Here is a 21,642-nt window from a genome sequence, read left to right on the forward strand (position 1 = left end):
TGTGTGTATATATAGTGTATATATATTTTTTTAAAAAAAAATATGCTGTGGTTTCCAAATTGAAAGACAAACCGCATCTTTTTAACAGTAAAACTTTGCTGCTTTTCATTGAGGTTTTATAGGTTTTGGGATTCTTAAAGTAAGAGACCTGTGTTTTGGTTTTCATTACTTGCTTAGACATTTCTCTGCTTATCAGAGAGTAGGTTCTACTGCTTTATCCAGAACAGAATTCATTATTGATTCCATCACCACTGCTAGAGTGTTCTGTTTTTTTAGGGAAGGATCCATAATTTTTATTTTTTTCTTCCACTTGAAAATAAAATACTTTCTGGAGTAATTCTTGTGGATTGTAATCCTCTCTCTTAAATCAGGTCTTGGGAAAATATACTAAACTAATACTAAAAGTAAAAAATGGAGAGATATCTCACTGTCAAATATCAATTAAAGAATGATTCATCAAAAATTTTGTACCTGTTATTTTCCATAGCTATATTTCTGCTAAAACCATCCTTATATTCTTACTTCATTCTTGTGTAAAATCAGCCTCTCTGGCATACATAACAAAAAGTAGTCTGCCTTCGCGAAGTGAAGTTAGCTGAATTTTGTGTATTTTAAGTGTACTGTGTTGAGTCTCTTTATGCCTTGAAAGCTTAAATGTATTTCCCAGGCCATTCTTCATATTCTTCTTTTTTTTTTAATTATCTAAACTAGTTTATATCACGTATACTATAACTTTCTAATCTACAGTGAAATTATTTAAATAATTTTAAGGTAGATGTACTGTGGAAATAAAATGCTGGGTTCCCTGTGTGCTAACTTGGCATCTTTTCCTCCTGTGACTTAAATGGTATCATTTGTTGAAAAAGAACTTGTTTGCGGTAGTGGGGAAGAATACGTGCATTCCACTGTGGTCACTTTAGGATCCTTCTCAGGTCTTGCTAGATATTACCTCTTTGAAAGACTGATGATATATGATAGGTTTGGCCAAAATCCTTAGTGTTACAGTTATGGCAGTGCTCATGTAGCAGTAGGGGGAGCTATCAGCATGCCAAAGCTACAGATAACAGTTCTTATAAAAACTTTCCAATAGAGCTGTAAAAGGGTGGTGATAGCTTTAATATGGCTTATTCTTCTTGTGTTCTGTCACTACTGTTGCTTCACACTGAGACTGTAAACTTGTAGCCTCAAAATCTTATAGCAGAAAGTGAGACTTCTGCTTCTTTAGGAAGTATATTCATCCCTCTCTTTCTCTTTTTTTTTTTTTTTGTGTGTGTGTGTTGGAGGAGGGAGGAGAAGATGGCTTCTTAGCCATTTAGTAAGTTTTTAGATGGGAAGTGGAAAACTAATAAATGGAGAAGGTTTCAATATACAAGAAGACATCCAAGTCCTTTTGTAATGATCTGGCACTTTGACCTTCTGGAAAAGCATCTCCTCTTGTCCAGCAAGGCTTGGTTTAAAGATGAAACAAAGTTATGGACAATAGCAGCAGAATAATGAGGGAGGACAAAGAAAAAGGGAGATGGAAGGAATTCCAAAAGAGCTGGAGCTAAAAGAGAAGGGGTGATTTTTTAATTAATTGTGGCAAGTTTAAGTGCTTTGTTTTATAACTTTGTAGGTTTTCTGGGTTTTGTTGTTGGTTTTGGGGGGAATGTTGTGTTTTTCAAGATTCACACACGCGTTGTGTAAGACTAATCAAGAAATATGTACAGATTTGATTTCCATAAAAAGTACATTTGGCCCTTGATCTTTATTCAGATGTTTTCTCTATCACTCTGCCTTTATGAATACTGAGTAAAACTAGGATATATTTTCTTTTTAGGTGAGTTAATTTCTTTTGTAAAAGAATAGTATTTTTAAAAATGTCTGTAGTTAGGATTAACTCTTGATCAAGAAAAGTCTTACTCATTTAATAAAAGACTCTTGTTAGAACATAATTTGCATTAGTTAATTTCATTCTTTATATAACTGGAGGGCAGTCAACCCTCACATATGGAGGATAGTGTCATAAAGTACGCATTTGGACTGGAATAAGGGAAGGCTTTGAGATGAAAGAGTAAGAAGAGATACTTGTGGAAGCTGAGAGAAAACTGAATTAGGGAACTTTGTGGATGTTTGCCTAAAAGCTTGAAAAAACAAAACCTTAAGTTGTTTTGAAAGGAATAAAATTAATAAGGGCTAATTTCCTATAGAATAGTGTCATTTTGTTCTCCAGTTCTCACTTCCCCAGTGCAAAACACAGCAATACCTCAGTTTGGAGCTGAGTCTATGACAACTGGCCCACTGTTTTCTGCCAAGTAGAATGGATAATTTCTGCTTCCTCTGCCTTGGTGGCAAAAGTAGTTTACATTTCTCCTTTTTCTACATACCAGTTTTATATAATCAAACTTCTAGGGAACAAAAATACCTTAATTTGAGACATCTAAATGCACTTAAAATTATTTAATATGTTCAATGTGTTGAAAAGTCATTAGAGAAGATTAAGACACTAAAATTGTTAAAAGCTTGTTTCTTTAGGAAGCCAAGTGAAAAAGCATAAGTGCAAGGTCAAATGAAGCGATTTAATTAGAAAATTTAAAAAAAAAAACCAACAACCAAACCAATTCTAACCCACTTTCTATAGGAAGATATCACTAATGCAGTTTGATAGTGTTTATTTTAAGACTTCAGGTTTTTCTAAGTAAACACAAACTTAGTACACTGTAATGTCATTGGGATAAACAGCTGTCATGAGAATCATGTATGTAGTTCTTAACATTTTGAATCATATCTTGAGGAACAGTAGGGTGTTTTTATTTTGTATTATTAATTATACATTCATATTTATGGAATCTGCATGGAGTTTATTTCATGACTTTTATGGCCTCACCCTGAGCCCTCCTGTTCTGGTATTGGGTTTCATTGTGTGGTATTTTGCTGTATTGGGATCTCGAAGGCCTTCTGTATCTGTGTGTGGGTTTGTTTATTTATTTATTGTTGGACTAATGACCTCATGAGGTCCCTTCTAACCTGCATTATTCTGTAACTCTATGACACCAGCTTCTTGGTAATAAATACACTGTTTAAGAAGAACTGAAAAGCCCAGTAGCAGAGGAGGCTGCCAACAAAACTTCACTATCAAAAGGCCAGAAGTTGCTTTCAGAACAAAAAAAAAGGCTTTCTAATTAGTGTTCCAGGGCAATTCTTGCCTATAGTTGGGTTAGGGAAGCTTCTGTATCCAAAGCCTTATGCTTTAATCTATATTAAGGTATTCCTCTTGCTTAATATATGCATATTAGGTTAAACTCATGGAGGAACAATTTGGAAGTTTGTTGAATCGCCTTTCAAAAGGTCAAAATGTCAAAATCCATGGTATGTCGGTTTCAAGGGGGGCTGTACACAGATCAGAGTAAGTTTGCTATGTGACCCTAACTACTTATGCTTTGGAAATGACTTTCTTAAAAATATAATAGCGATGCAAAGTGTGAAGTTCCTGTTTTATTTTAAGCATTCACCCATCTTCTTAGAATACATGTTTTATTTATATCGAAATTTTGACATATCGACGTGTCTCCATGGTTGATGATGTTTTCTGTTCATTTTTGTTTGTTAATTTTCTTAACACGTAACTTTCTGGAAAGTGGAAGTGAAAAGGTTAGGACAGGAGCTTTCTATTTTGAGGGAAATCAGAACACTTTCTGTGTGTTCTGGGAAGAGACTTTAATAGAAACACCCAAATGGCATGTGAAGTAAATCAAAATAAGTTAAAGTATGCTTCCCAAGTATTTGTTTTGGAAGGACTCTACACTTTTTACTTCATAGTGAACATTTCTTTTGTTACTTGGAAAATATATGTTCTAAAAATACCGTGCTGTGAGAATGTTTAGACTTCTGTAAACAGGGAGTATTCAACCTAATATGGGTGTATTGCAGTATTAAATTGCTGTACCAGGAAAATTTAAGCATCTTCACTTACATGACTTTCATTATTTAGGAATCAATGGCTTTCTTCTTGAAACTTCTTCTTGAATAGGTAATAATATTGATGAGAAATAATGTTAATATACTATAGTTCACTTTGAAAATATTTTCTTCTCAAGTTCTGTTGCTGATTGAGAAAAGTAAGCTGCTGGAAACAGTTTATAATGATAAAAATAAATCTTAATTTATGATTCAAGCATAAACAGAATTCAGCTCATTCACTTTGTATCTTTTCTTACAAAAAATCCTACTAATTGCAAAAACTACTACAAAGATGTGAAGATATAATGCGCTATTATATTTTAAAATGTTCTTTTCACTGTCATACTCACCATATGCTTTATACTTTTTCAAAGACCTTTACAAATACTAGTTTTAAATAGCTTTATCTTCAGTATTTGCATCCAAGTAGATATCTGTTTCTTCTGTATTTCTTGATTTACTTATAATTACCAATTTTATTGTTTTAAATGATGTTTAGAAACATTATAATGTTAAAAATCCTAAAATTGTATTAAAATTTGCATTTCAAACACCAACACAAAAATATATTAATAATTTATCATTAATACTTTTTAGAACCTGATGAATTCCTCCTTCTATAAGATTGTTTGGTTTTCTTTTTTTCCATCCAGGAAGAAGAAAGACGTATGGCATCTGTTGCAGCAAGGAAAGAGGAAGAAAGGAAGCGTGAAAGCCATAAACAGACCTTGCTTAAGGTATTTTCTATGGCTGTTCTAAGCCTACTGTAAATCAGTTTACAGTGATAATCTATATCCTAATTTTTTTTTTTTGCTTTAGTTGTTACATATCCCAATATGCCTCTATCTCTTGAAACTTTTTTTACAGATGGAATAGCTCTAACAGGGGAGACTGAGGTGCACTCCAGAATACTCTTATGGGGCTGGTGACTAAATGACCTGTGTTGCTAATAGGAGACCAAAGTTCAAGGATCTGAGAGTATCTGCATTCCATTTGTTGTGTGCATAGCACCGTTTGTCTCCAAATTATTTTTCTTTGGAGGAAAAAAAAAAAGCACCTAAAACTTTTTGTTATCCAGTCATGGTTATAAAAAAAAAAAAAATCTTTCAGTTCAGCAGAAATAACAGTGTAGACAGATAAAAATTTTTTAAGTTGTCTAGGTAAAATCCTATTTCATTGAGGGGATTAGACTGACAGTAGTTGCAGGAAGCTGTAAGAAGTGTAGCCAATGTATATAACCCTGAAAAATAAAAAAGACCCCCCACAATGTTAATAGTATATTTTAAGTATATAAACACCCCACCCCCAAGAACCTATATGTATATGAATGGGGGGAAAAAAAATTTCCATGTCTAGTGCCAATATCAATATATTTTTATTTTGATTTCCTGCATACATATCTGTATCTGTGTGTTTTATTTTTTTAAAAAAAAACAACCAACAAAACCAAACCAACCAAAAACCAATATAACAAAAAAGTCTTAGATACAGGTGGTTGGTTTGTTTGTTTGTTTTTTAAGCAGTGTCATGGTTTGGTTTTTGGGGCTTTGTTTTGTGTTTTCTTTGGTGTGGTTTTTTTTTTTTTCTCTTTTATCCCTGTAAGATACCAGTGTATTTAAAGTCTCTTCAGGTTTGAAGTTTGGTGCCAGTTCCTAGTTACACAAAGAAATGGGAAATTAGTAAATAATATTCACACATAGCGTTATTTTATGCTGTTGAACAGCTAACTTTCTCTGGATGGGGAAAAAAAGTAGGTGTTTACTGAAAGTGTTTACTTGTAGTTCATGTTCTTAACCATCAATGTAATGTTTCATTATAGCAGAGGGATTGTTTGTCTTGATGGCCTAGACTTCTCAGTGCATTTTGCTAGTGGAAACTTCCCTTAGAAGAAAAAAATATATTTTTAATGTATAATGCCATTGTTACTCAGATTTCAACATTAAATTTTAGATATTGTAATTTAATCAAGGTATTCTCCTTATCTTCAAATAATTAAGTGGCATGAGAGCCAAATACCAGTATCTTTTGCATGATGTGTTGATTTTTGTATCTTTCCTTTCTAAGTATGTTCTTGCATATTACAGTTCTGTTTTCTTTTTTCCTGTTCTACACATTTGAATTGAAAGGAACAAATCTGCTTATAGATACAATGTCCAGTAAAAAAAGGTGCAAAGTATAGGATTTTCTTCATAGTTAAATCTGAAGAAAATATTTAGTGAATCATATTCTGCAATTTTTGCTGTTGTCACTTTATTCTACCTTAAACTATATGCAGTGTAAATGAAATTATAAGCACTCATTCAGTAGCAAAAAATTCCTATTTTCCTGTATTTACTGCATCAAAAAAGTTAATTTCAGCAATGTCGTCTCTTCTTTTTCCCTTGCTGATAGTTGTTTATCCTAATAGCAGAGTTTCTTCATCTTGCTTTTTCCAGACTCTTTTTTTTTTTTTTTTTTTTTTTTTTTTTTTTTACTGCTTAAAACCCACTCCTCTGGGAAAGTTCAAGATGTACTTCAAAATGTACAGAGAATGTAATTCCTTTCCAACAAAGGCTGAACTTAGTATTTACTGGAACAAAAAAAAAGTTACTGCTAACAGAATCTTCATGCTTCTAAAATTTGCTTTTTGTAGAATGAATTCTTCGAAGTTTTCAGAGTTCTGTAGGATTTCAGCAGCCCACAACTAAGGGCTAACAAAGCAGTAGAGCTGTACGGTAATTGAGGTTATGAGGAGACCCTCACCCTCCAGAACAAATGGAATTTTCTGAATGTGATTGGAAGAAAATGCTGACTATTTCAACTTCCCCTACTTTCTGTGACATGGAGCCCAGTCATCACTGAAGTCTGTAAATGTTAGGCGCTTTGTGTTCCTAGAGTTCACCATAACTCTTTGGGCAAATTGACTGTGAAAGAGAGTTTTGAGCTCTTGAAAATGGAAAAACGTTCAGAAGAAGAAAATTTTTAAAGTAGTTTCCATGTAATTTCAGTATCACTTATAGACAATTATGGACATTTTTATCAGCGTTTAAAGTCTAGTACATCTGTCTCTGCATTACTGGTCATTGAAACAGATCATCGTGTTTAGCCTGAGTATAATAGCCGCAACATGAATGATTTGCGAGTAGGTATTAAATGTTTTACTGTGAAACATTTATATGCAGTTGTTCTTTATTCTTAAGGAAATACCTAGGCTCCACAAATTAGCAGTCACAAATGGTGAAATGCTTGCTGCTTTTGTTGATCTACTATTTTTCCGGTTTTCAAAGAAATATTTATTTGTAGTGCTTTACACTTCACATCTGATGTGAGGAACATTTTTAGTGAACTGTGTTGCAGTGATGTCCACAACTCACCCACTGTGAAAAGAATTACATAAAAACACAATGGTAACAGTTACATGTTACTTCTGCAGATTAAACCTAGGAGCATAGCAAGTATAGGTCAAACTTAATATATCAAAAGTGTTAATTTCAAATTGTAAAATTTAGTTTACCTCGATCCCTTGCTTTTCTCCACAAGCCTATCAAGTAAATTCTCTTTTTTTCCTTATTTGAAAAAAGGGACTATAATAAAACTTTGTGGTTTGTGTTGATTTTTTTTTTCAGTCAGTATGTCTTAAAACAGAAGTGTAAATGTTCAATTTTAAAACAAATAAAGCCTTTCTAGCCTTCAGGATTTTTGGTACAGCCTTCTAAATACTAATCAATATTGTGTTGTTTTCCTGTATCTTCATCAGCCTAACAAAATATTCTAAAGGAGACGGAAACTAATGTAATATCTAAAATTATTATATTAGACTTTTAACACTGGTAAGAATTTGATAAAGGTGGTTACCTTATGCTTAAAGGAAATAGTTGTTAACAGGGATTTACCTTCCCTGAGATTCTTTTAGACATAATTTGAGGTCATTGCTACTTGAAACTAAGAAGTATGTGCTGTTTCAATAGAAAATTTCATATCATTGAAGTGGAATATTCATTAGTACATCCAAAGAGTATGCACTCTTACTGCTAAGACTTACAGCAGTTGCATAATTGTCTTAGTTTAAGCGCTAGGGTCATTCTAGCAGCATGGAGGAAAGTACAAGCAGTCTGCCCTGGTTTGTGGGAGGAGTATTACAAGCAGCTCCAGATTGTCAAAATAAGGCTTCTGTGGTTATCCAAACTGAATAGTTTAACTTGATTCTTTCACAAGTTGTGGATTTATTATGTTACTTTTCTTGTTTCTGTTACTGCAAACTTTGTGAAATCATTGCTTGCTGGCAGTTATGCAAAATAGCACTAGAATGATGCATTGATTTTAATGCACAGCTGCCAACCGGTACTATTGTTTCTTCAATTAAAAATGTTTAAAATGTTTTGATTAAGCAGCATATTTCTTTCAGAACAAACAAGTGTGGTGATACTTTACTGTCATAATTTATTATGACTTTTATGTCTTGTTTCAGGAAAAGAAACGGTTAACAATTTGTAATATTGCTCGTCAGTGGGAGATACAGCAGAATCGAATAGCTCTTGTGGCTTCTTTAAACCAAGATAAAGATAACGAGCCCTGTCAGATCAATGGCAGTGCTGCATATGTATTTCCTGAAGAAAGCAGGTATTTTATTAGGAAATACTTCTTGTTCATGTTTTATATTCCAAATTACTACTCTGAGATCTTATTGTATTTCTTTATCAAATGTAATATATCCAAATCAATCTTCTACTTTGTGATTAAACCTGTTGGCCACTAGTAATAAGTAATATATATTAAGTAAGTAATAGCAACTCATTGAATAAAGAAATGAATGGTAAATCATTATGTGACTTTGCTAAATAAGGGAGGACTTCATGTCTGAAAGAAATGCTAAATATGAGTTCTTGAGCCTTCTTAAGGCTGTTCATTTCCTTGACAGCTTAGATTTCAACTGAAAGTAACAGTGAACAAAATGTGGATTTGTAACCTCTTTGTGTATCGAGAGGTTTCATGAACTGAGTGTTGAATTATTGTTCCTAGTTTGAACAGCAGTGTCTCTTACTGGACCCCTTTCATACCCATGCTGTTTTAATAGTAGCAGTTCTTTCAGTTAGTTTTATTCCAAAGACAATTTTTGTATTGTTGGTTTAAAATATATTATTTCTGTGATATACTTTGTGGCTTGCTTATTTGCATCTAAAAGGTGGCCATCTGGAATTCTATATAATTTAAAGTGAAATGCAGAACTGAAAGAATAATGTGTGCCTTGGATTGACTGAAACCAAACTTGCATACTTTCAACGTGGCTAACTCAGGCAAAAGCCTGAAAAAATATTCTGTACAAATTCAATAGCAAGTGTAGCTTCCTGCTGTGCCTGATCAGTGCTGGAAATGTCAGGTACAGGCAGGAAGTTTTTCCCTCTCACAAACAGAACCCATCTGAGTCTCAGTGTAGTATTGGCTAGACCTGGGGTTTATCTCTATTCAAGTGCTGCATCTTTTGAAACATTTTTTTCTTAGCACTCTTAAATAGTCCTTTCTGTTCTTGTGCTTCCAAAGCTTTTCCCTGAACATATGTTTAGTGATGGCTTCCTTGCCTTCTTGGTTTCTTCACAATTTAATTTGGTGTTAGTAATTATCCCCCATGACCAAGTCAATGTAAATATGGTAGCTTTGAGCGTTGTCCTCTTAATGAACGGATTCTCATTGCTTGAAGCTGTGCTTTTAAGTAATATATAAAGACTTTTTCCATAGAGTTGTAGGAAAGATCTTGGTGTAATGCTGTCTCTGCTTATGCTGGATACAGTGACTCAAATTGGTTTATTGCATTTAGTTTCCTGACCAGAAGTGTTAGGGATCTTTTGTCAAATCTACAGTAATAAAGTACAATGCATAAAATCTGTTTGCATGTTCTTGTGAAAGTTTTTTGTAGTTCAAGATTTGTAGAATATGTTGTAGAAATCAGTGGTTACTTTAATGAAATATCAAATTTCAAACCCCCACAAATGTTAAAAAAAACCACCATGTGGGGTTTTTGCATACATTATAATTCTCATATGCAAATCACAGTGCATTTAGTTTTCTGAGTTGGAGACTTAAGTTTGCAATTTTTCTCTTTCATGACTGGTTAGAGAAATGAAAGTGTGGTAGTGATCTTTCACTGATTTATATTAAACAGATTAATGAAGATGTGGCAATGTGTGTTAGAATTAAGAAGCTGTAGATAACACTGCCGTTTTTTACCTTGAAGACTTATTGCTCTTTAACTCCCTCTCAGTTAAAATTGACATCGATCTACTACTATGTTTTGTAACAGTGAAGAATTTCAGAAGATATTTGCAGGATGAGTGACTAAGTAATAAAATGGCAGGTGAAATTCAGCATAGATAAGTAATTGACAGCTGTCACTTCATATGAGAAGCTGTAACGTTTCCAGTCATGAGTGAAATCTTAGCGTTCTGGTTGATTGTGTCAAGAAAGCATCTGTCAAGAAAACATCAGTCGAGGATCACTAGTAGTCAAAAAAGCAAATACATTAAAATACTAAGAAGGTAGTAAAGAATAAAATGGTAACAATCATTACACAACTTTCTAAACCTGTGATTGGTGTTCATCTTGAATTCTCTGTGCACTTCAGTCAGCTGAGTGCATCGTGTTGGAAGTAAGACGCAGAGATGAGAGTTGAGAATATCTGGACTTACTGCATAATTTTAAAATTGCTCTTGTGAATTGGAAAGCTCATGTTACTTATTCTTCCCTATTAATTAAGGATTAAACAAGGGTAATAAACTATAAGATTATTCTCATCCCTTAGCAGAATAATGAATCCTGATATCCCGATCAGATAATGTGGCATACGGGTTTGAGGAAGGAGTGATGCTCATGTTCAAGAATAAAAACAACTGTTCACTACTCTGAATAGCATTATCCTGGATTGATTTTTAACAACTGTCTGTTCTTGAAGCAATTACTCATATCATAACTTTTACATTTTATATAGCAAACAGAATGTGAAAGTGATTTTGCTTGAATAAATACATTGTTTGAAGTTGGTTTTAGATATCTAAAGAAACATGTTAAGTTAGCATTCTGAATTAAAATTTTTAAGCAGATGATTAATTAAGAGTGATTTCTTTATTTATTTTCACTCATCCTTGTCTAGTTCAAATACCCCCAGAACCTTCCTGCCAAAGTAGTAGAACATTTGCAATGTTACTTGATGTAAAGAGGATTTTACAGTCCTTAATGTTTTTGAACCAGATTGGGTACTGCAAATGAATCAGTGCTGAGAAGTTCAATCATATTTGACAGTTGGGCTTTAGTAAATGAAAGGACTATCAATCAATAGAATGATATTACTATCTCAAAATAATCTCATTTATATCCCTGCATTTTTATTTTCTCCACAGATCTCTTGATACAATATTGAGCAGTGCAGTACAAGGCTTGTCTGTTCTTGAGTCTCACTTAGTGGAAGTGGAAGGAGACACTCTTTGCTTGTATGGTGCTGGAGCACTGGAGTGCCTTGATCGAAATTGGAGTGTTCAAACAGCTGGAATTATTGTCACAGTCTCCTTTATGTTCATAGAATTTGATGAAATTGTTCAAGTGTTAACAAAACTGAAGATAAAATTTCCTAATTCTGTGGTAAGAATGCCTCAGATTTCAGCTGTGTGAACAGCTATGGAATATGTATTCTCTAATAGAACCTTAATTTTGGCGTAGTCACCCTTGAGCGCTTTGATATAGATAGATATGTTTGTGAATTACATGTTTGCTTGGTGTTATCCTATAACGCTAACTTTAACTTGATACTTCTTAAAAATCAAGGCTTTAATATAAATTCTCACACAAGATAGTGTTTTCTTTTCAGACTGGTTATTATTTCTCTAAATTCCTGTGACCTGGCTGATTATTTTAAGTTGCGAAATTGATGTGTAAATACAGTGTTGCTATTCTACAATATTGTTATGGATCGATGGTATCAGGAGACCCTCATTTCTGTTGAGTTCAAAGATCAAATAGCTGATAGGATAAAAAGAGAGGAGTAAAATTCAAAGGAAATAGTTACTTGAATCAGTACAGATCTTGAATCCCTCAGTTCTTGATGAAGCAAAACAGCATAAATGAGATGTTCCTTTAGTACTTTTTTTCTTGGACGTTTAAATCTGTCGTTTTGAAGTAAATAGTAAAATACGATAACATACATAAAGCAGCTTGTTACTCAGATGATATGCCTCTTGAGCTCCCTGCTTCTTTTTAAGGTTGAGTATAGCTGAACTTAGGCTTTTAATTGAGATAAGACAAATTTATCTAAGTTGCCCACAAATTTATCTATCTCAATGAAACTGTTGTTTCATTGGGGAGGGAGGAATTTGTGGGAAATAGCATCAATTTTTCTTCTTTCCCCTTCCTTCAATAATGCTACTGTGTAGCCAAATATACCATGCTCATAGGAACACTAGCAGGACATGATTCAAAGAAACAGCAGGGTATGACTTAACGCCAGCCTGCTATGGCCAAAAAAGCAGAATGGTCAAAAACATATATTGTACTTATTTTCATGGGTGGATGTTGCAGTTGCTTCACTTGCAGAATTAAAATAAACATTGCTCAAGTAGTATCATTAGGTTTTTTGTAACACTGAAAATACTAATGCTGTTACTAAAGGGTTTATAAATTGCTTTGGGGCTGGTAATGTTGGCATTTCTATATGTATGTAATAAACCAGTCGGTTGATACATTGATCTGTTTTGCCACAAAGACCCTAAATGAAGTGAACTCCAGTTGTTTCATCAGAGTTAAAGACTGTTTATTTGAGTTTGAAAATTGTTTGAGTGGCACAGAATAGAAATCATTGTGTTTAACTCTTTTTGTTTCCTTATTTAATTTATCATGGTTTGACTTTTTTTTAAGCACCTGAAGTTTAAGGAGACAAATCTTACGGCGCTGCATCAATTCAATGCATTAGCCCAGATGCATCGCATTGAACAGTTGACAGTTGATCCTCAGGGAAATCCGGTTGTCAACTTTACTTTGTGGAAATACTATGTTCTGTTTAGGCTGAACCATTTTAATCTGCAGAAGATAAATGGAGTAAAGGTAGGACAGTGTTGCTTCCTTCTTATTATTGGTCTTATGACATAAATTAGAATTGTTTTTAAAAAAGCAGATGAATTGCTAATAAAATGAGCAGAACCCTGTCAGTGTCCTTTCAGTATTGGGGGGAGGGGGGGAAATTTAAGTAGACTTCACCATATGATTTCTTGTGCTGTGCGTTGAAGTCCAGCTGCAGTGTGTTACAATTAGCAAAGTTGATGAGATTCTTAGTTGCCATAAAAATGTTGGATTTTCTCAGATGTTTGCACTTGGAAATGACAGTGGAAATCTTTACCTGAATGGTTGGGATTTACCTGAAGGGCAGACTTTTTATTATTATTTCTGCATGTGTTTAACAAAAAAAAAGAACTTCACCCTTTTAGTTGATTTTAAGCAGCTGTTCTTTATTATGTTCAAAAGGATCACAGTGCTGACACTAAATACTTGTATAAAAATGTGCATTTGACAGACTACTTAGTAATTTACAGTATATGATTATTTGTATTTTCCAGTGTTAAAAAATATAGCTAAAATCGTATTTTCTCCTTTAAGCCTATCACAGGAAAAAGTTTGTCAAATAGATATTTTTTCCTTTTCCTTTTTCTCTTTCCTGCTGTGTACAAGGTCATTATTGTGTGGTGGTTTGGGTGTGTGTTTTATGTTTAAATAAATAGAAAGTTAGGACACTAATTTTGCTGTTCTTTGTACTTTGTATTCCCCTTTACATCAATTGAAAGTAAATTTATTCAAGCATATAAGTTGTTATTTTATACTTGCACTTTGATCATAAAAGGAGCAGGAATAGTTACGATGCAACACAATGTTTGAATGTGCATTCAATTTTAAATGCTAAATAAGTGGTGTTATGGGAGTTAATTAGAACAAAAGTAATACATAGCTTTGCTGTTTAGATCTGGCATTTTAATTTGGTCATCATCATGTGTTTTGGATTAGGTATTTTACTTGTTATCTGATACAGCCATAGCATGAATGTTGTGATTTACTTGGTTTGAGTTCTGTAAAACATGCATTAGTTGCACAGAAGAGCAGAAGTCCTTTAAAGAGCTTACCTGAATTAACTCTCAGAGAAAGGGTGAGAAAAGAGAAAGGATGAAGGCAAATATGACTCACTGCAACAGCACAGTATCTTGAAAAGAAAAAAAGTGTAGTCAGTAATCCTACAAGAACTTTAAAATAATTTTGAATTTAATGCTTTACAAAAAATGCCCATCAAAGTTGATTTTAAAAAAAGGGGGGGGGGGGGGAAGCTGAATGTGGGTTTACAGTGTATTTCTTTTTTACTGCATTGTATTTTCAAAATCAACACTAGTGATTCAGATGGAAAGAAAATAAAAGATAAATCTTTCCCTGTTTGGTCTTCATGGAAAAGAAAGAAGAAAAAACCCCACAACTATTTAAGTAGACTTTTTGTTTCAATCTCAAGGTCAGCAAATGCAGTCTTTGAAGGAAAACTTTGAATTTAATAGTGCTTGGGGATGATTTTAGTAAATGGATTTACATGTAGCACAGCATGCTTTTTATGTAGGACATATATCAAATCTTCAATATGTGTGACTGAAGAACATTTTTGTCCTCAACAAACTTTTTCAGCCAGACCACACTATATGAAGATGTGCACACAGAAATTTTTTCCTAGTCTCATTCATCATTTGAAGTGTCATAGCCAAGCAGAAAAAAGAGGTGAACTCTGATTGCTGTTATTCATTAGTCTACAGCAGAAATCATGATATGCAGCTTTGCAGATATATAGTACCTTTTCTTTTAAAATTATTAGAAAATCCTGTTTCAATGTAAAGAATACAAACCCCTGAAGTGTGATCAGCCTTAAGTAATACTTTTAGCCTTAGATCAGCCTTAAGTAAAAGTTTCAGATGATAGAAAGGGAAATGTGCATATTCTGCTCTTTATCATTTGTGCACAATGTTTGTGAAGATTATTGTTTTGCCAGCTCTGAGGTCCATATAGTTGGGGAGTAAAAGCAATAAATACTAACTGAATTGACTACATAAGTTGCATAACTCTAGGACTTTTAAGCTTGGGGGGAAAAAAAATTGTATAAGGAATCTTTTATTTTCTTCCCAACCTCTCCCTTCCATTCCAGTTATGTTCCAGGCTAGAAGCTGAGTGCTAGTCTCTCCCTAACAGTGATTTTGTTCCCTTATCAAACGTTAACTTTACTAACTGTGAAGAACCAAATTCTCTTCATTGAGATACACTGTTTGAAGTTTTTCCTAGTGATAGTAATCTCAGATTAATTAAGAGTTGTCAAGGTTTGAAGTTAATAAACTTTACAAAATGTTTTACACCAAGTGATATGGCATACAGTATAACAGATGCATCACATAGTTACTGAGTTGGTGCCTGTTTTCTGTACTTGGCAAGAAGCAGGCATAATAGACTTATATTTATGTGATATTACCGTTATAATCTTTTTGTGATTAATGGAGCAAACAATGTACTGGAGTAAGATAGAGACCATGAGTTACTGTGAACTAGAGAGTGTATTCAGCATTGCTGTCTCTGTTGACCTGGTCCTTATGCTTCTCTTAACATAAATAAATAAATTAAAATCACTTAGTTCTCCAACAGACATTTTTGCCTGCAATGGTCTTTGTTTGCCTAGCTGCCTTCTGTGCTCTTTGTTTTAGACCTTGCTTCTGTTAACAGTGTTTAGTGAGGTCATCTGCTCTTAGGCTACTAAGTAAGACTTTTTTAAGTGAAAATGAGCAAATCTAAACACTGTAAAAATGGAATTTACTTTACATTTCTAATAGCCTGACCTATGTTTTCTATGGTGAATTTCTCTCTGCATTATGCTGATGTGATATACTTTAGGCAAGGGAATATTCTATAGTCTAAAAACATTAAACAACATAATAAAAACCTGTTAATTTGGATCAAAATTCCATTTTACTCACACACTTGAATAGTACAGAACACAAAAATTGTCTGGAAGTACTTAGTAAATATTGTCAGTATTGAACTTTATTTAATCATGGGTTGCTTTCCAAAAATATAAGATGAACGGAAATTAAATTTGATCCAGAAGTTAAGAAGTCACTGAGTGAGTTTCATTGTCCTGTGTTATCCAGGTCAGATTTAGATGATCATAAAGATTTCTTCTGCACTCACTGGAAAGCCAGGAGTCTAGAAACTGTGCCAACAAACTTTTGGCGGTTGAAGTCAGTTCGTAATCTGGCCATCAGAGAAATACAGGCCGTGATCTCGAAGAGGTTATGAGCCAAGACAAGCAAAAAACAATAACAACAATCAATAAATAAACCTCTTCCACCTTTATACAAAATTCAAATGTGCAAAATGCGTAAAATTAATCCTGAAAATTTTTCAACCATTGAAATTTAGTTTAAAGAGACATCTGTAACTTAATGTTGACACAACAGTATGGATGATATTTGGACATGTATAATGGAGGAGCAAGCATTTTTGGGGGTTGAAAAATGCAGAGAAAATACTTTTTTTAATCTCTTTTTTTTTTTTTCTTCCCTAAAGCCTCTCTTTCTGTAAAGCCTTCTCTATGATGCTGCCAAAATAAGAGACTGTAACTTATCTTTTCACATGTGGGTGCCCAGAATCTTTTTATTTCTCTAGCGTAACTTGATCAGAAATTTTCCAGTAGACCTTCTGTAAGTGCATGCAGTATGGAGTAGCATTAATATGTCTGGCCTTCAGGTACTCAATGTAAGAAATAGTTATAAAATTCCTCATTTCATGAAGACTACCGTGAAGCACAGGGTAGCATGTGTATACATTAAAGTTCCCAGAATTACAGGAAATAAAACAAGCACAAGTACCTCATTTGGTTTCTTTTAAAGTACATTTGAAGTGCCAGTAAAAGCAAATCTATGTTTTGAAGATATGCCTGGAACAGGTCTGTATGCAGTTTTCTGTATAACAAATTTCAGGTAATTCTTGGTGTACATATGTAATGAAATATGAATGTGACAATTTTGAAACTTAACTTTGTACTTTTTTCTTCCCCTTCTCCCCCTTCCCACACAGGTTACTGAAAATGATATTGTAATGGCGGAAAGGCTCTTTGGCATTCTGGCATATGTAGCATCTTCTGAGCTGCCACATTATCGCATGCTTTCATTATTTGGAGAATCTAGGTAAAATACAATGAGTGGAACTGGAATTTGTCCAGAACGTACTGTTTAATTCTTTTGCACACTCTCATGTTAAATTCTTTATAGGTAAAAAGATAAAAATTTCACAAATAACATCTTACAGGTTCTCTATTTATTGCAGAAATATTAGCATCTTCGCATTCATGTAGCCAGAGGGTTTCACAGAAGTTGTATGAAGTCTGCTGAGTAAGATTAAAAGGCACATGCACACAAATAGACTGCTTGTTTAATTCTCCAATTGTACTAGTATTGGTGAAGATTTATGGACTTTCACGATAAAGACTGACTATTTTTAGTGGGTATTTTATAGTGGGTGACTATAACAGTTAATAGATTTAAGAGTTGGTGCTATAAGAATAAAGGTGCTTAAAAAACCCTGGTTTTAGTCTTCTATAGATAGGTACTTAATGAAAGTTTAAGCTGCAAGACTTCCTATTTAGGAGATTCTATGCAATACATGTCAAAAAGTCAATTGTATAGAAGCAAATTAACGGAGGAATATTTGGAGTCATATGTATTTTGATTAACTTGAGGATGCAATAAACTTGAAAGCTCATAAAGTACATGTTCAAAGGGAGAAAAGAAAAAAACCCCTCACAATCACTAGAAACATCTGCACTTAAAGTTTCAAATAATTAAAACTGTAAATATCTTTATTTTTTTCACAGGAGGAAGCAATTCCATTATCTGCTGGAGGGAAAGGGAAAGAAATCTGGGATTGGGAGTGAGGAAAGTAGTGATAACAGAAGATATGGAGGGGAAAGCACAACTCGAGCAACATTGAATTACATGACAAAGGACTTTCATATGGAAAAGCTTGAGGTAAGTATATCATGACAAAATACTTTCATCCTCTATTATATAACCTTAGACTACTACTCATGGAATTTGTCTATATATCAAGTTTCAGTTGTGCTACTGAAAACGGTTTTAAAATATCACTGCTTAGCATATTTACATGTACGATCAAGCATTTCATCTATGTGATCTTGCCAGAATACTGGCTAAAGGTCAGTTTCTGTCTTTAGTGAAGTGGTTCCTGAACAGTGTCACAGTCTCAGAAATACATTCTCATCTACAAGCTTTATGTTCGTAACGAAATGTACCAGCATTAGTAAAATATAAGAAGCAAGCACAATTTTTTACAAAGAAAAGAGCTTATATTACACGTTATGATTTTCTAATGGAATTAGAAAGTCAGAAAGTATATTCCAAAATGAATTGGTGAAGAAAAACTTCAGGCAAGATTTGAGATAGGAAACAGCTCTATTAGTGCCGGCTGCACTTTCTTAGCTTTTAAATGAGCTATAGGAAAATAATTATAGATGAAATGTATTAGCTGTAATTATTAATAAAACTGCAAACTGGCTTGTTTCAGACAAGTGCATCAGTCACGCTTGTTTTAGTTTGTGTTTCTGATCTGCTAACTCTTTTGCTTGGGCAGAAGGAAATTGTTCCCAGGGAGAATATGCTCCTTTCAGCCACAATCTCCTTTCTGAGCAATCATCATGAGTTCTAGCTATATGCACCCTGCTTCCCACATTTGTCCCATTGGCTTTTTGATTATGTGGAAATATATAAATCCTCTAGTGCAAGAAATTAAGTCAAGTTCAGTAAACACTGAATACAGTTTTTGCATTGTGGTTTTGTTATCTCAGATCCATAGCATAAAAAAGAGACAGTGACCACATGTCCAGAGAGGTTAAATTAAGAAAACATTGTAGTTTCAAAAGCTGTGATAATAGCTTTTAAAACTTTGAATGGTATAGAGTAAGATAGTGAGGCATTCCTCTTGTCCTTTACCATGGAACAAGCACTATAATAAAAGAAGCTTGGTATTTTTACAGTCCATTAAATACATGTATTGTTTTCTCTTCCCAGTGCAGCAATTCACACCTTGTCATTTGTTACAGTTAGGTACGTGGCAGCAGATATTACAGGATGTCATAAGAGAAGAGTAAGATAGGCAAAAAAGTCTGATACCAGTTCCCCATCAGCAGTGAACTAACGTAATAAATGTGTTTAAATAAGTTTATTGCTTAAGATGACAGTCTGAGTCATTGATTAATAATTTGGCTTTTTAGATGAAACAGCTGGAAAGTATTTTCTCTGCTTTATCACTCATTTAAGAAAATGTCTGTTTTGGTGGCCTGAAGCATGACCTAACATTTTAACAGTGTCATAAATCAAACTAGTTAGATATTTAGCACCAATATAGCTTATTGTTCAAGCTTATTATGGCATTTTATAGAAACTCTGCAGAAACAAGGATTAATCCAATTTGAGTGACTAATATGCTGAGCTAGTAGTTGCACAAAGTGTAATTTTATTTATTTATTTATTTACTTTAAAGGTTCAGGTTACTTCAGTAGCTAATGTAGTGCATGTTAGGAAGCATGCACTTGCCAGAGTCCATCAGGGAACCTGTGGAAAGGATGCTTGCTGGCATATTTCTCTGTGACAATATGCTTAGTTCTTGTTAGGGCAGCTAGATAAACATATACTTTCCAACTGTTGTACTGTAATCATGAAAAGCTGGGAAGGAAGAGAAGGAAGGAAAGTAGTCTGGTGATTTAATAATTTCTGTCAATTTTCACTGCTATGCCAGAAGGCAACAAAAATTGTAATGCTGTTAAAAGATACTTACATGACTACTTCAGAGAGGATTTCAGATAATTTAATATGAATATTATGAATACAACAAGAGTCTGTGGGCACACTCATAAAAGCTTGACTTAGACCCTGGGCCATGCAACTTGAAACCAACAGGAAAACGTGTTGCAGTGGCCTCCTTGCCTGTTAATTGCTATGTTCTTTAATTCATTTTTGTGGTTGTTTTTTAGGTTTGCTCTTGTTCAACCTTTTTTGCTTTGTCTTATACAATGTATAATGATTCTCCCATGCAGGAAATCAAGGAAAGAAAAACATTTTGCCAGACATACGTCGAGAACTTAGTGAAAGAAGCAGCTGACATCAATATGAAAAATGAGTCGTTGCAGAAGCTCTGGCCTCAAATGTTCATTGAGCTTGTCAGAGATGCAGTGATAGAAATACGCAATAAAAATTCCTACATGAAACTCTGCTTACAGCGGATCACTGATCAAAAACAGTAGTCAAGGCTTGTTGTCTTGCAAGCTTTAAGTTTCACTATTCTATGATGTTTTACAAACTTAAAACAATAGACTATAAAATTACCATCAGTATGGCATACTTCACCCCCTCCCCAAAGGGATGCCTTTAAATCTTAATTAACTCTTGATAGTTTTGAAATAAACGTTTCCTTGCATACTGTTTTAACAGTGCTTTCTTAGCTAAAGTGATGAGATAGCATAGTGGTAACTTGGTGATTGTCATGTTTTACTAAGTTCTTGTTTATTTTTTTTTCTGCTACCCTTGCTTCTGTAGTGCTACAGCATTGATTTTTAAAGAACAAATTCACACTCTGTTTGCCTTATTTTTTATTAAACGCTTTCCAATTGTCACCTTTTTGACTGCTGCTGTTTTAAAAAAAAAAAATCAAGACTAGTAGCTGATTTTTTTTATGAGCAAAAGCTAATAAATTATTTTTACACCCTGAACTTGATGAAGACTACTTGTTGTTTAATTTGTGAGATTATAGAACACATTTTCACATCAATGCTCAGTTTATCAATATTTAATGACCCTAATTCTCAACTGAACAAATTGCCCAAAATTGATTTCAAGTGTGTTTCATTAATTTATATTAGTTTGTGTGAATTATTATAGGTAAAATATTAATTCGAGGTATGATCACTTAAGCTTTATTTTTGTTCTGTGAAAATATGTTAATAATACAATTTCTTTTGTTTCTTGATTACTAAATGATTAATTTTTGAGGTTTACCAAGGTCAAATGAGCTAAAATGCATGCATTACATTCGGTAAGGAAACTGATGACTACTGTTCAGTTGTAATTAACTTCTGTGACTGTGAAAATTTCATATTTGTTATCAATAAAAATAAATTCTTCACTTTTGCCCTTCACAGATACTGTAAAGAAGTACTGTGTGCAAAGAAAAGACTTAATGCTGCATGAAGAGATGAGACACAACTTGTCCCCCAAATCAGCTGTGAATGGGTAGAAAAAACATATTTCATAGTACAGTAACCTCCACTGTAAACAATTTGCCAGCTTCTGCTCAGAGATTGAATTTAGGAATTGTTAGCAAGTCCAGCTGATTCCCATGGCTAGCGTTCATATGCAGGTAGAAAATTGTGCCATTTAAACTTAATTTTATAGTTCCATTGTATCTTAACTAAAACAATCCAGAGCCTTTGTGCATTTTTTTTACTCAATTCAAATTGATCTTATTTTACTTAAGCTCATTTATAAAAAAGAAATGTTTATAACCAAGAACTTCCTGCAAGGGTTTCTGTGGCTCAAAACTAAGTTTATTTTTTTTAAAACTTTACCTGGACAAGACTCTCTGGCAAAGCAGAGATGCAAATACAGTTTT

General features: G+C 33.6%; 1 protein-coding gene across 8 annotated transcripts in view; it reads left to right on the forward strand.

Annotated features, from left to right (window-relative positions):
- Window positions 1-20,746, forward strand: part of LRRC49 (leucine rich repeat containing 49) — a 52,683-nt gene extending 31,937 nt beyond the window's left edge. For all 8 annotated transcript variants that reach the window (XM_075764621.1, XM_075764615.1, XM_075764616.1 and 5 more), the window contains 7 exons: window positions 4,593-4,676; window positions 8,387-8,538; window positions 11,307-11,544; window positions 12,814-12,999; window positions 17,038-17,147; window positions 17,834-17,987; window positions 20,072-20,746. In XM_075764621.1, coding sequence (XP_075620736.1) covers window positions 4,593-4,676; window positions 8,387-8,538; window positions 11,307-11,544; window positions 12,814-12,999; window positions 17,038-17,147; window positions 17,834-17,987; window positions 20,072-20,278 — 1,131 coding nt within the window. In that variant the 3' untranslated portion in view covers window positions 20,279-20,746. The remainder of the gene's footprint in view (window positions 1-4,592; window positions 4,677-8,386; window positions 8,539-11,306; window positions 11,545-12,813; window positions 13,000-17,037; window positions 17,148-17,833; window positions 17,988-20,071) is intronic.
- Window positions 20,747-21,642: the final 896 nt, after the last annotated feature.

The sequence above is a fragment of the Balearica regulorum genome, chromosome 12, assembly GCF_011004875.1.
Source record: "Balearica regulorum gibbericeps isolate bBalReg1 chromosome 12, bBalReg1.pri, whole genome shotgun sequence".
NCBI classification, from domain to species: Eukaryota; Metazoa; Chordata; class Aves; order Gruiformes; family Gruidae; genus Balearica; species Balearica regulorum.